At 44.4% G+C, this 14,812-nt stretch overlaps 1 protein-coding gene across 1 annotated transcript in view; it reads right to left on the reverse strand.

Moving 5' to 3' along the window:
* Nucleotides 1–14,812, reverse strand: part of VPS53 (VPS53 subunit of GARP complex) — a 122,167-nt gene that overhangs the window by 14,254 nt on the left and 93,101 nt on the right. The window contains exons 18-19 of the mRNA XM_005888227.3: nt 6,997–7,145; nt 3,021–3,090 (exon numbers count right to left, since the gene is read on the reverse strand). Coding sequence (XP_005888289.1) covers nt 3,021–3,090; nt 6,997–7,145 — 219 coding nt within the window. The remainder of the gene's footprint in view (nt 1–3,020; nt 3,091–6,996; nt 7,146–14,812) is intronic.

Below are 14,812 nucleotides of genomic sequence, written 5' to 3' on the forward strand. Positions count from 1 at the left end.
TGTGCTTATGACGTGCAAGAGGCAAGAATTTCCAAACACTGAAACTCTACACTCAGATGCAGTTGGTCAGTGTCTGAATCCACACAACCTCCCAGGACGTTTGCTGAAACAATGCTTCTGACTCTGCTAAGCTGGTCAGCCAGACAGCCCACGTCAAGCATTGACTAGATGTTTCCATGTGAGAAGACAGGCGCTGACAGAGAAACAAACTATTAATAGTAAGAGCTGGCATTTGCTGAGGGCTTCCCATGTGCCTGATGTTGGGTCAAGCGCTTCAGTGCATTGTTGTTATTCAGTCACTAAGCTGTGTCTGACTCTTTGTGACCCCATGGACTGCAGCAGGCCAGGCTTCCCTGTCCTTCACTATCTCCTAGAGTTTGCTCAAACTCATATCCATTGAGTCAGTGATGCCATCCAACCATCTCATTCTCTGTTGTTCCTTTCTCCTCCTGCTCTCAGTCTTTCCCAGCATCAGGACCTTTTGCAATGAGTCGGCTTTCTGCATCAGGTGGCCAAGTATTAGAGCTTTAGCATCAGTCCTTGCAATGAATATTCAGGGTTGATTTCCTTTAGGATTGACTGGCTTGATCTCCTTGCTGATCTTCTTCAGCACATTATCTTGTTTAATCCTCACAACTACCCTGTGAGGTGGTACTGTGATTATCCCAATTTTATAGATGAGGAAACTAAAGCCCTTGAAGGGTAAGCAATTTGACTAAGGACAAACAGCTGCTGGCTGGCAGAGACAAGATTCAGCATCAGACCTTAGTGATTCTGGAACCCATAACCTTAAGGCTCACACCTACTGCCTTGGTATAGTGTAGGAAGGCCACTCACTTACAAAAAGATTATAGAACAAACAGCACTTATGAGATTCAAGAGCCTCTGGCTTTGATACTTTCTGATGGACCCATGATGCACCAGGGCACATGCTGACCTGCCACCCTCCTGAGGCCTGACTCGGACCAGCACGGCCAAGGGCCCCGGGTTGGGGCAAGTTATGGAGCTAGGAGAGCTGAGCCACCACCCAGTCAACTAATCCAGTGGAAGAGCAGGAGCTATGGAAATGCCTTGAATTATATATTCTCCTTACTTAAAAATGTAGTTCTTTCAAATACAGAAAGCAACTGAAATCAGTTCAGTATTGCTGAATTAAGGTCTACAGAGGATTTATTTTAATGAATATAAAGGGATCATACATGATCAGTACATGAACAGCTCGCATCTAAGTAAGTGTTTTTAAATAATTAGGGGCTGGGGGACCATACTCAATATTTTGTAATAACTTCTAAGGGAAAAGAATCTGAAAAAGAATAGATATATGTATACATATAACTGAATCATTTTGCTGTACACTTAAACTAATACCACATTGTCAATCAACTGTACTTCAATTACAAACAAAGAACAACCTTCAAAAATAATGAGGCAAATGAGGCAAAAATAATAAAGGCAAATTGAGCCTTCTGTTTACATTTGTATGAAGATTAAGGAGCTACAATTAAATGGCTCGAACAATTATAAACAAACAGAAAATGAATTAGGGGCTGAATATTATTGTTTGTTTTTAAAGGAGCTTAAACTGTTCTCCAAACTCAAGCTGTTCAAATTACAGAGTGTGAACAGGTGGTATCTGAGCAGAGGCAACTGCCATGGCACCCAACTCAACTCAGCAGTGCTGAGGCAACACCATCTATGTAGACAGGTCTTGAGGCATAGAGTTCAAGTGAGCAGGGTTGGGCTAATGGAGGAAGACTTGCTGGGTGAGGTGAACAGAGCTTCTCTGTACCAAAAAGATGAGCCTGTCTTTGCTTGCTGCTCCTAGGTGGTCTCTGCCCCAGCCACTAGGACCCCAAATAATCAAGAGCCATTGTGGCTCCCTCTGCCCAGATGCTTTTCTCCTAGTCCTCCTGCAGCCCCAACTCTCAGAGGTGCCTCTTCCAACCATCCAACCTAAAGCCACTACTCCTCTTAGAACAGAGAATATACAGAATATAAATATGTAAAGAATATATTTAGGGACTTCCTGGTAGTCCAGTGGTTAAGAATCTGCCTTGCAATATGCTTCCCTGGTGGCTCAGACAGTAAAGAATCTGCCTGCAATGCGGGAGACCTACGTTTGATCCCTGGGTTGGGAAGATTCCCTGGAGAAGGGAATGGCTACCCACTCCAGTATTCTTGCCTGCAGAATTCCCTGGACAGAGGAGCCTGAAGGGCTACAGTCCATGGGGTCGCAAAGAGTCGGACACAACCGAGCGACTAAAACACTTTCACTTTGCAATGCATGAACGTGGATATGATTCCTGGTTGGGGAACTAAGATCCCACGTGCTGTGGAGAAACTCAGCCCACATGCCACAGCTACTTAAACCTGGGCACTGCAACTAGAGAGTCAGAGTACTGCAACACAAAGATTCCATGTGATACAGGGAAAATTCCATGTGCTGCAACTAAGACCTGAAGCAGCCGAATGAATGAATAAATAAATATTTTAAAAGATACATCTCTATAAAAATATGACTGGAAAATTCCATAGACAGTGAAGCCTGGTAGGCTACAGTTCATGGGGCTGCAAAGAGTTGGACACGACTGAGCGGCTGAGCACACGGCACATAAATATGTAAAGAATATAATGAATATCATGCTCCTAAGGTATTCTTTCATATAACCTAGCTTTATACCCTGCATACAGAGGTAAAAATGATCTTCTGACTTGTTACTTGTATGTTATCTGTCTCTTCTTACTAGAGTGTAAACATCATGAAGGGGAGGTCTTGTCTGCCTGTTCACTGTGGTATGCCCTGTCCCTAAAATAAGGCCCAGGTACCAGGGGGTGTGCTCAATGGAAAAAAATGCTTTAAATAAATGGATGAATGAATTCAGCTGCCAGATCATCATTCTGTCCTCAAAACAGGGGAAACCGGTGGTTTTACTTTGACCTAGTACCTCTGGACTAGGAAGATACGTGGTCTGACCCACAGTGAAAGCGAGGGGAACAGCCCTATACCAGCTTCATCTCACCTGTTCTGCCCCCACCATGCTGATTGGCTTGCACTTGAAGAGGTGGGTGATGAACTTGGGAATGAAGGAGCTGTGGATAAAAAAGAAGTGACAGATGAGGTTCATTTTCTCTTTGGTAAAGAACTGCAAAAACTTTTCTTTTTTTTAAGTTCCTATACTTCCTTCTAAAGAAAATGGAGAATTAAAGTAGATATTCTTATGTCCTACTAGCATGCCCCCCTAATGAAAGCCCTGGTTTTATTTAGGTAAATCTGGCCTTGGGATGCTGGGGAAAAGCTGATTCCTCCTAAACAACAGAGGTGGATTCTAATTAGCCTCAGCCAGGCAGAGCCTGGGGTTCCTTGGGTGACTGCTGCTGGTGCTGACAATTCGAGGACATGATCCAAGCCAGCGGGAGGGAAGGACTTCACTGCACAGCGGGGGCAGGACTCTCTTCTTTTTTAGCCTGTTTGTGTGTTTGGATTTAACATCTAGAGCTGTCATTTTCCCACTGTTCTAAGGATGAAGCCAGGCCCAAGGAGAGCAGGGTCAGTAAAGAAGCTAGGTCCTCAGTAACATTGCTGAACCACTGCATCTTGGGATCTGTCCCATCTCCAGACTTCAGTTATATGAAATAAAAAATTCACTGTTTAAGTCAGTTTGAGTCAGGCCTTCTATGACAAGTAGCTGAAAACATCCTAATGGATGTGACAACCGAATATACATGAGGTGGTTATGGGATCTTAAACGCGAAAATAGGAAATAATTGCTAAGGGAGTAACTGTCAGATCAGAGAACAAAATACACAATCTCCAAAAAATTTACTGGGGACTGAAGGGCAACCTGGGCCAGGTGAACTGATGATGCTCATCTGGGGAAAGGGAGAATATAATTTTAACAGGTCAGGAGGGTTTTTTTAAAGAAAATCCTGCAGAGCCCTGAGTAGGGAAGGCTGAGTTGTATTGCTGCTGAACAGAAGGCATGGGAACCAGAAATGCCTAAAATCAGGCCAGATTCGAAGACCAGGAGAACACAGGGCCCATGGCCGAAAGCAAGATTTGGAGGCTGAGGTAAAGGCTGGCCAGCCTCCCCATCTCCTCACTTGACAAGCTGCTCTCAGACTCATGCCCGCCATCCTCTTTGCTCTCTCCACATTTTTTCCAGAAGGTTTGTGCCACTCTGATATCCAGAGACCTACTGGAGAGCCCACTGGCATGGCACTGGCACCTCCACCCCCGCACATCCAAGACTCTGCCCTATCCTGGATCCAGGCTCAGAGACTAGATCTCGTCTGTGCAGGCATTCAAGTCAGAAGCCACAGACTTGCCCTCAACCACAAAATCCAGTAAGCTCTCAGTTCTTCCCTCAACACCCACACCCACCCTTCCTGACCGTCCCCGGCTGCTGCGCTTCTCCTTCTCACTAGAGCTCTCTCAGTTGTTTCCTAGCTGGTCTCCCAGCCTTCAGCCTCATCATTTCTAATCCATCAGCCGTTAATGGGATTTATTTCAGATGCAAATATGAGCAGGACCCTCCTCTGATCACAACTCTTGCAGACAGACCTTCCTCTACTGTCTAGCCCCATGCAGATCCTACGACTCTAGGCAATCTGAATCCTCCGTGCCTCTGCTCACACTGCTCCCTCTGCCCGGAATGCCTCCCCACCGCCTTGTGGGTCAGGACACACACATATCTCCCGGACTCTGCTCAAGGACAGCTTTCCTGTGAAGCCTCTCCTCAGTCTCCTCCACCATACTCTGCAGAGTCCACAGACCTCCAACCTAATAAATAACCTACTCGGTTATACTTATTTGCTGACATGTCTATTTCCTTCCACTTGACCGTAAGGCAAATGAAGCCAGGGACCACGTCTACTTAGTCAAAGCACTGAATTCTGCAGCTGGAACACAGTGGGTGCTCAAGTGGCTGCATGCTGAATGAACAATAAATAATAATGGCAGCAGCTAATACTTTTTAAATGTCAGCTTGGTACCAGGACTTTACCAGGAAGTTTATATGACTTCTCATTTTTTTTCCTCCCAATCACTATTAAGAGATCTGTCTCATCATCCCCATTACTGAATGGAGGAGAATCCACTGAGTGGATGAGGGAAGTCACTTGTGGTTCAAACAGTAGTTTCTACCAGGGGGCTGATCTTGATGTCTAAATAACAGAGACTGTTGTTGCTTCAGAGACCAATAGTGAGATAAAAAAGTTAGAGGGAAAGAAATGTCAGCCCCAGAGATCAGATCTAGGGGAAGGCCAGCTAACTGATCAGGAGGCAGTGAGAACAAAGGACTACGTGGCATGGATTCTTCCTGCTCTCAACTGGAGTCAGGCCAAAAAGTACCATGAGACTGAACTACAGCTAACTGCAACGGCACACAGTTTATAACCTAAGTTACTTCAAACTAAGTAGGTTTTGATCATGTGCTTCATCTGGCTCTGTGTGCTGGACTATAGGAGGAGGGGTGGGGAAAGCATAAGGATCAGGGACACGTCTTTGGGGGAAGAGTTCCAGCAACGTGAGGTGTAACTGCAAGGGGCTCCTCCAGACCCTCGCAGTGGTGGCAGTGACTGCTCTTGGCTGAAGAAGAGTCTTCTCACAGCCCCCACCTGAAGGTTCTGGTCTTCAGCTGGGATTTTACAGTGATGAGAGGGTACCATGGATTAAATGAAGGATCCACTTTCTAGATTACAGGTTAAACTTTTCCAGATGTGAGAGATGGCATCCTATGCCCAGCTCCCCCAGCATGGGCTTAATGAGAGAGCCAAGGGCACTGAGAGAAGGTGAACTGGTGCTGGGACTAGTGAAGACCCCTTCCTCGGTTTAACATCAGCTCCATCAGGTTCCTGTGCAACAGCACTGGAGATTCTTGGCTACAGTAAATTTTTATAGAGACGCTGTTCCTACTGGGAGTTATGGGGAGTGTCACAGTGTGATTTATCAGCAGGGCTTTTAACCTGCGCTAATGAGCACCCAGAGAGTGGAAGGGATGTCAGCTTCCGGCCCATCTGCTGTCCTGCACACATTAATGCCTTCCGGGAGGGTCCACTCGGGCCTTTCCTGACACTCTGGGAACTAAAACTCAGGCCACAGCCACTCCGTAATTGCTGCTCTTTAGGGGCTTGTGTGTGAGGGGGAAGGAAAGCCTTAATTGAACACAAACTGGGAGAGATCTGGGGAAGACAGAAACTTGGAGCCCTAAACTGTCCTCAGGGACCTGGATGAGAATAACCTCACTTCAGTAGCTTGGACGGGGCCGTTCTTCCCAAAGCCCTACCCTGCGAAGTCTGCCAAAATGCTTGTTTGATAATTGGTCCGAGGAGGCACTGACCCTCCATGGTGTCCGGCCTTGGGGGAAACGGTGCTACGGCCAGATGCTGACTGGCAAAGGACCAAAACATCTCCCTGCTTTACAACAACAAGCCAGAAGCATCCGCACAGGAGGACGGGGCAGGAGACACGCAGGCAGTGTTCACTCCACCTACTTGGCAATGGACTGGCTCTCTGACTTGCTCTTCCTGATTTCTAGTACCTTCCCTAGACTCACGGGTGTCCACAAGTGGATATACTCTGGCAGCCACAGTAATAAGCGCTATGGGCGAGGAGGAAGAGAAGGCTCAAGAGGAACAGAACTCACGGTTCCCATCCTCAAGAAGCTTATTATCCAGTCAGTGAGACAAAATACATACATGAAGTTGCTGGAAAATAATTTTAATTATCCAAACCTGGGGGGAGACAGGGGTACCAGAATGTCCACGTAGTTCAAATGACAGAAGCCCCCTGACTCCTTTCTGCCTCTCTTGAGGGGGTGGATGGTTGTACTGCTGTTACTGTGATTTACCACATTAAGTAGCAAATTTAGTGTGATTAGTATGCTTCTCTAGGGTACAAAAAAACTATTTGGATGGTGGGGACACCTGGATCGGGTGCATGCTGGTGGTCAGCATGGCATTCAGAACCATCCAGTGATGCGGGCGTTCAGGACTTACTTTGCAAATTTAATGCAGAACTGCGTGAAGTATTTCCGCGTGGAGGCCAGGTTGTCACGGATGATGGGGACGTTCTGTTTAATGTGAAGGATGACCGACGTGACGTAGGGGCTCTGGTCACCAACGTGCTCCACGTTCTGCCACTGCATCTGAAAATGGAGACAAGGCGGGACAAGTCTTCAGAGCCTGTGCAGGAGGACAGCGCTACCCGTTACTGGGGAAGGTGAGGGGACAGGTGTATAATATAGTGTTTCACAGTTTTTAAAACTTGTAGTTGATTTACAGTGCTGGGTTAGTTTCTAAATGATTTTAAAAGGTGATGCTTCACTTATATTCATTATAAAATACTGGCCATATTCTCTGTGTTGTACAATATATCCTTGTGGCTTATTTTCTCTGCTTTCTTTGGTAGCTTATTTCTTCTACTTTTCTATCTAACTGAAAATTTCCATAATCAAACATTAGACTCTTACTCCAAGAGCCTTTGAGATTATGTGGGATTTTAATCAAGAGAAAGGAAAGAGCATCTCTGTAAATATGAGGGGCAGGTCAGAGGTTAAGACAGTGCTGTGGGGAACAGGGCAGGGGCTGTGTGGATGGCAGGTTTGGGGCACCACTGGCCTCTGACCAGGCAGGCCGTGAACAAAATCAAGAGGCCTGAGACTTCCCTGGGGGTCCAGTGGTTAAGAATCCACCTTGCAATGCAGGGGACTTGGGTTCGATCCCTGGTTGGGGAACTAAGATCCCGCAAGCTATGGAGCCACTAAGCGTGTGCACAACGGAAGATCCTGCAGGACATGATGAAGATCCTGGGTGTTGCAACTAAGACTGGACGCAGCCAAATAAATAAACATATTAAAAACAAAATAAAAAAACGAGAGACCTGCTGGGCTCCAGTTCTCACAACCTGAGGTCAGTTAGGGGAAATGAAAAACAAGCACAATAAAATGGAAAAAGCAGCAGAGGTGTGCTCTCCCCACCACCACCTCACCCGGAAACACTGGAGAAGAGGGGTGGCACCAGCCCCCAGCCTGCTTCACACCACCGGCCAGGACTGAGATGGGGTTCTGCAGGGTCAGCCTCTCAGAAAGGAGCTGGGCTGCCTGTTAAAAAGATCCTGAGCCGTACACAAACTGTATAATATGTTCATAGAAGGAAGGCAGTCTTTCTGAGGCCTTGATGTCTCTGGCAAGAAAATACTATTTTTACAGAGCTCCTGGGAAAAGGAAAAATTCAATCCTGAGAGAATGTGTTTAAAAGAATCATATTGTATACACGGATGATCCCCCAGCTCCTGGGAAGCTCAAATGACTCTATGTTTTGTCCTAATGTTTCTTCACATCAACAGGTATTTATGGCCTAAAAGCTTTGGGTCTGTGTAAGCATGGAACCATGCAAAAGCTGGAAGGCACCTCCATTTTCATTTTACAGATAAGAAAACCAAGGCCCAGATACATGAAGTCTATGTAAGCTTTCATAATGAGGCTCCAGAAAGAAAAGGGCCTCTAATTTTTTTACTGGACGAAAAAAATAAAAGCAAAGGACGCAGAGATGGTAGAAAAGTCTAATATGAACTGACTTTATATTCTAATGCTTTGGCTACTTCTAATGTTTTCCTTATCCTCTTCTGTTTCAAGAGACTTCTTTTCCCACCTGATATTAAAGATGTGACCCATTCAAACAATGAACATCCTAGGGGGCCTTAAATGAGCTCACAGGCTGAGGCCAGAATTGGCAGGTGCTGTTACCATCTACACTTCATCTTCCACTCCCAGCTTGTCAGCAGCTCCACGGCAGAAGGCCCCAGGGGAACAAAACGCACAGTGAACTCCGCCCTCCATCGAGTGCAAAGCTCATCCATAGTAATGACTGCTCTTTTCCAAGCTGGCAGCAGTTGACGTTTCAACAGCTTGAAAAGTTCGTAAACAATTATCTAAGCACGATGGTTCTCCATTGACAGAAGACAACCACAGTCGGTGGTGGTGACATGCCCTGTCATCGGTTACAAGCAACTCTGGGCAAGACGGAGCTCGCGGCGTGAGAGTTCAAGTTCCCGCTGGAGAGCTGCCTCCTCTTGACCACCACTGGCCATGTTAGAATGCGTCCACACTGGGAAATCTAGGTGAAAGATCCGATTTTCCTGAATACTTAGGCCATTTCGAACTCCATCGGTCAAGATAAATGAAGTACTAACAAAAGTCAAATGGATTCATGAGTTTAAATTTAAGTCAACCCAGGACTTCCCTAGAGGTCTAGTGGTTAAGATTGTGTTTTCACTTCGAGGGACAGGGGTTGATCCCTGGTTGGGGAACAGAGATCCTACATGCCACTTAGTGTGGCCAAAAATTAACAAAAATTAAAAAAAAAAAATTAAGCCAGCTTTGTGGAATAAGAAAAGAATTTAAAGTACTGGAAAACAATGAAAGTTGACATTGTTCAGACTATTCTCTAAAAAATGAGGAAAATACAGCCAGCAGTGGTACTGTCCAGCCACAGCCTCGGATGGATGCTCTGCCATCTTTCCCCTTGATGACTTAGGGTTTGGGTTGTAACTTGAATGTGCCAATGTACCTACGTCAGGACCTACTGTGTGCAGGTCATTTGGCCTGGCATTTGGCACACATCATCTCCTTTGCTATTCCGACATGATCTTACAGTAAGATCTTGTCTTACTGACAAGGAGACTGAAAAAGCTCAAAGAGAAGAGGCCCAAAGTCACTCAGCTGATCAATGGCAGAGTAGAGGCAGCCCAAGCCCATCTTAAACCCAAGCGCTACACTGGGCTGCTTCCTAGACACATGTTAATTATTTCAAACAAAGAGAAAACAGTACTTAACTCAGCTTTAGTTCAAGGGGAGCCCAGTTGCTCACGGAGAAGCTAATGAAATGCACAGTGATCAAGGGACATAAAACAGGAGCTTGCACTGGAAGAACAAACGTCCTGAAAAGCCATTAGTGGAAATCAGACTCCAACTTTTCCAGGTGAACTTTGCATCTGACCTTCAGAGCTTCATACTTCATAGAACTCCATACTTCACGGTTTTTCTTCTGCGCTTTTTGTTTAGAAGGTGGGGTGGGGTTGAATACCATTGGTGCTATTTGAACAAGAACAAGTTTGCAAAAGAAGCAGTAACCAAGATGTAGGATTGATAAAAACAGCAAGCAAGGAAATGATCCATTTACAACACCAGAGTCCCAGGGACCCCACACAGCCTCAGGGGGAGGCTGTGGGGCTCAGGGCATTGCTAGTCCCGGTGGTTTTTGGTGCCTGTGGAAAGAGAGTGTGCTGGCCCCTCACAGGGAAGGCTGGGGAGATGCCCAGAGCAGTAGAGACCTCTGACTCACCCACTGATCAGAGGACGGGGCTCCATGCTAGTTGACTACGGCATGTGTGTTTCTCCATGGCTATGTGAAACGTGCACAGAGGTCTCCTGAGAAATTAATTTTCCTCAACCGAGAATTCAGATTCATATTCATCTTATTCATATATTCATATATGAATATATCTTATTCATATATTCAATATATTCACATATTCATATTCATCATATTCATATTCATCAAATTCATATTCATCTTATCTCAGAACTAAAGCTGTACAGAGCAGACTCAGACCTGTGGAGTCTGGGAACATCGCAGGCGATCAGAGTCTAGTGTTACGGGCAAGGCTGCTGGGATGTTGGCCCCAGGCACGCGCACAAGCACACGCTCACACCTCATGTCTGTCCAGGCTACTTTTACTCACACAACAAGCGTGTGCTGTTTTTAGGCACCTTCCCCAAGCATAGCACTCAACTAAGTACTGTGTGGGGAACAAAAAAGAGGAAGGAACATTCTACCGAGCACCTACTATGTACTAAGTACCATGATCGACATTTTCCCGTGAACCTACTGCTTATGACGATTATGCAGTGAAGGAGGTATTCTTATTCCTGCTTCATGGATGATAAGACAGATGTGAGGACAATCAGGGACTGGCCTAACGAACTGATAAGTCTGCAGGGATGAGATCTAGACATTGGTCTGACTAACTCCAAAGTCCCTGTTTCTTTCCACTTTATCATGCTGCTTTCCAAAATAAGTGTTACCACCTGAAATGAAGTTGAAATTAACTAAGGAAATTTGGGGCAAGCAAAATCTGTGTACAGATGAGCTTGTCCAAAGTAGAGGATGTGGTGGTGGTGATGGTGGTGCAGAAGAAGAGGAAAGGATAACTCTTCTCACTTCTTTGCTCAGGGATACACATTCCTTAACTCTGGGAGGAAAACCAGTAAGATCCAGGATAGAAAGTGGAGCAATAAAGGCTTTAAGTAGATTTTTTTTTTTTATTCACTGCTGGGCCAATGGGAAGGTGAATTTCTACAAGCTTTCTTACAGGTGATCTGAAAATATCAAAAAAGTTTTGCATTTTACATAGTTTTAAATCTCTGCAACTCCTTTATGGCAACTCATCTGAAGATAATAATTATGAATGCTCAGAAAACACACACCCACACAAAGTTGTCCATTGCTGGACTATTTATAAATGTGAAAAACCGGAAATAGCCTAACATCCATCAAAAGTGAAATGATCACATACATGTCGGGGCAACAGACGACAGTACTTCAGATGAGGCGATCTGGAGTCGCCAGTCATGAGTCCTAATATTGTTTGTGCAACGAGCTAAATGCATGACCTGGGCAAGTGACCAAACTCTCTGAGCCTCAGTTTTCTCAGCCATAAAACTGGGATGATGATAACCTCTATAATCTATACAGTTAATGAAAAACAGTATATGGGATGCTCTTACACAGTGCTTGGCATGTATTACTTCCATGGTAAATGTTAACTACTGTTACAAGTTTAATAGTAAATACTCTGTACTATGGAGTACTAAGCAATCACTAAAAAATACCACAGATTCAGCTCAAACGGCACAGAAAACTATTAAAACCTGCAAAATGAGAAAAAGAGGTTATATATTATGTAAAGCATAAGCTTGCTTATTTAAAAATAAATGCATAGGGTTTTCCTGGTGGCTCAGTGGTAAAGAATCCGCTTGCCAATGCAGGAGACATGGGTTTGAACCCTGGTCTGGCAAGACCCTACATGCCGCAGAGCAACTAAGCCCATGCATCACAACTACTGAACCTGTGCTCTGGAGTCCAGAAACCTCAACTACTGAGCCCAGGCTCTGAATTACTGCCCTAGAGCCTGTGCTCCACAAGAGAAGCCACCACAATGAAAAGCCCTCACACCGTAAATAAAGAAAAGCCTGCATAGCAATGAGGACCCAGCACAGCCAAAAATGAAGATAAATAAAGAAAATATAGGCATAAGAAGAAAGACTGAAATATGTTTGTTAATTGGAATTATGGGTGGTTTAAATTTTCTTCTTTTTAAAAATCTGTAATTTTCTATAATGAAGGTAATTTGCTTTGGTCATTAAAAAAAAATCTTTTATGAAGAAAGATGTGCCTTGATTATAGGTGGTAGATGGAAATGAGGATTTCCTAACCATGGAGCCCTGTGAGCCTCCTGAAACAGATCTACATTTTAATAACTGAGGGAAATGAGAACAGATTTGAGGACGGTTCTGGCTATTTTGAAATGTCTTTGGGGAATAGTAAGGCGCCTCCTAAATGAGTACATGTTCCCGATCTTGAAATCTAATAGAAATTACTTGCCAGACTGTAAGGAAATTTAATTTGTTCAGTTTCTTCTTTCTTTTTTTTTTTCCTCCCTTAAAACTACCATTAATGGGCTAAAAGCTAAATCTGTTTGATTCTGGACAGAGACTTAGATTCTTTCAACCTAGGGATGTGAGTAGCCCTAGGAAAAAGAACAGAGTGAGGAGGACCATGGGACGAATGGTTCCCTTTAAGGAAGCAAGAGATTAAAAAAAAAAAAAAATCCTACTTGTAAGGCCACACTCAGGCATACTAATTCTTTTTTTTTTAGGAAACTTGAATTGCTTTCTTTAGCTTCCAATTTCTAGGAGGCTCAAGAATTACAATTATTCTGGACAACAAAAGGAAGTAAGACTGTGCTCACTGACCTTTTCCTGCCACATTCATTCTGTAGGATGGCAATCTTACTGTTGCCCTTTCTGTTACACAACATGTACACATCAGGGGTTAAAAGTTACAATACCTTCCACGACTGAGTACCACTTTCTGTGACTGAACAGGCAAAGAAATTACACCGAACATCAGCATCTGGCAGAGACATATGAATTCTTAAGAATTCACAGAAATTACATTTAAAAGACAGAACTCTTCATATGGTTTCCACCAAAGCACTCCAAACAACTTCCTTTTCAAGAATCAGGAGACTCGGTTTTATTTTTGGCTTTACTGTTATAAAGCTCTATGGCCTTGGACTTATTATGAAAAAGAAAACCAAGTAACACACATGCCAGAATGATAATTCGTTAGTTTTCTGGAGAAATGTGCAGAGCAGGCTGCAATACTTGGGTTGGCTGCTCAACCTGTTTTCTTCCCTATAGGAAAGTCATGGTGTCAGATTGAGAAAAGCTGAAGACCAGTATCTAACAGGATGCTTCTGAATGCTTGAAGAGCTCATGCTCATGTAAGCGTGAAAACACGCTCATGTGAACCCACCAGGACCGAGCACACACTGTCGTCACTCTTCCGGTTTTAGACAAATTACGTGGGCTGATTTTTGCCTCAGTTTCCACATATGCCAAAAGACTAACTTACTCTGTAAGTGTGGTGTGTTACTGCACAGAGGAGAGACCTGAGTCTGAATCCTGGCTCTGCTGCATTTTAACTAAGAGATCTGATGAGTTTCCATTCCCGTATCTGTGAAACTGAGAAGGAACTAACACAGGAACCTTATATATTTGTCAGAATTAAACGCGGTTAACACCTTTGGGTGCTGATTCCTGGTAAAGCGCTCTGTAAACAGCAATTTACTAATCATCTCACGGAGCTCGTCTGAGAAAATAATGCAATTTGGGAGGGGAAAGCGGTCTGAAGGGTAATTTTGACATAACATCAAAAACACTACCTCAAGGTTACACAGGTTCAGAGAAACCACTAAAGTTTGCTTGTATTGTGCTTCCTCCTTGTGGGTTTGGCCCGTTTAAAGCCGTTCCTGTGGATTTTCTACCAAATTTGCCCCTCTGTGTTCTTCTCTCCTTCACCAGCAGCGGTGTTCTTGCCCACAGCTGGGGAGCAAATAGCTACATGTGGGGATTTCCTATTTCCAACTTCAATCTGCTCCAGGATGCTACTTGGTGAAGTAAGAATCCTGGCTATTAAGTACCACTGGGGATCGTCACCTCATCCTCAACAGCACCTGGATGTGCCTGAAGGCTTCAAGGCTTCTATGATCCTGCCACTTCCAATAAAGAGGCCTGAGTCTCCTACTGTCTGCCAGCTCTACCCAGCTAAATCTGGTCAGTAGAGTTACCACCTTTGTCTCATCTGGTCACCATTCTTTGGTGAAGTGAGTGTCTATAAACTTTTGTTCTTTCTGCTTTCTTTACCTGCAAAGTCACTCTAGGAGTACTACTGTTAAGCAAGTACTGTGGTGTGCTGGGGAGATCAAAAAATGAAGATACAGCCCTCAAGTTGTTGTTCACAGCTTAACAGGGGAGACAGAGATAGAAAAAATAATTGTACAACAAAGTAGAGACTTAATATAAGTGCCATGGTGTCTTGAGGGAGAAAGATACTCTGGATCAGACAAACAACGGTGAGCCTGCAAGACACTCAAAATAGCAAAAACAATCTTGAAAAAGAACTAAGTTGGGAGACTCATACTTCCTGATTTTAGAACTTACTAGAAATCTACACTCATCAGACAGTG

The sequence above is a fragment of the Bos mutus genome, chromosome 19, assembly GCF_027580195.1.
Source record: "Bos mutus isolate GX-2022 chromosome 19, NWIPB_WYAK_1.1, whole genome shotgun sequence".
In the NCBI taxonomy this organism is placed as follows: domain Eukaryota; kingdom Metazoa; phylum Chordata; class Mammalia; order Artiodactyla; family Bovidae; genus Bos; species Bos mutus.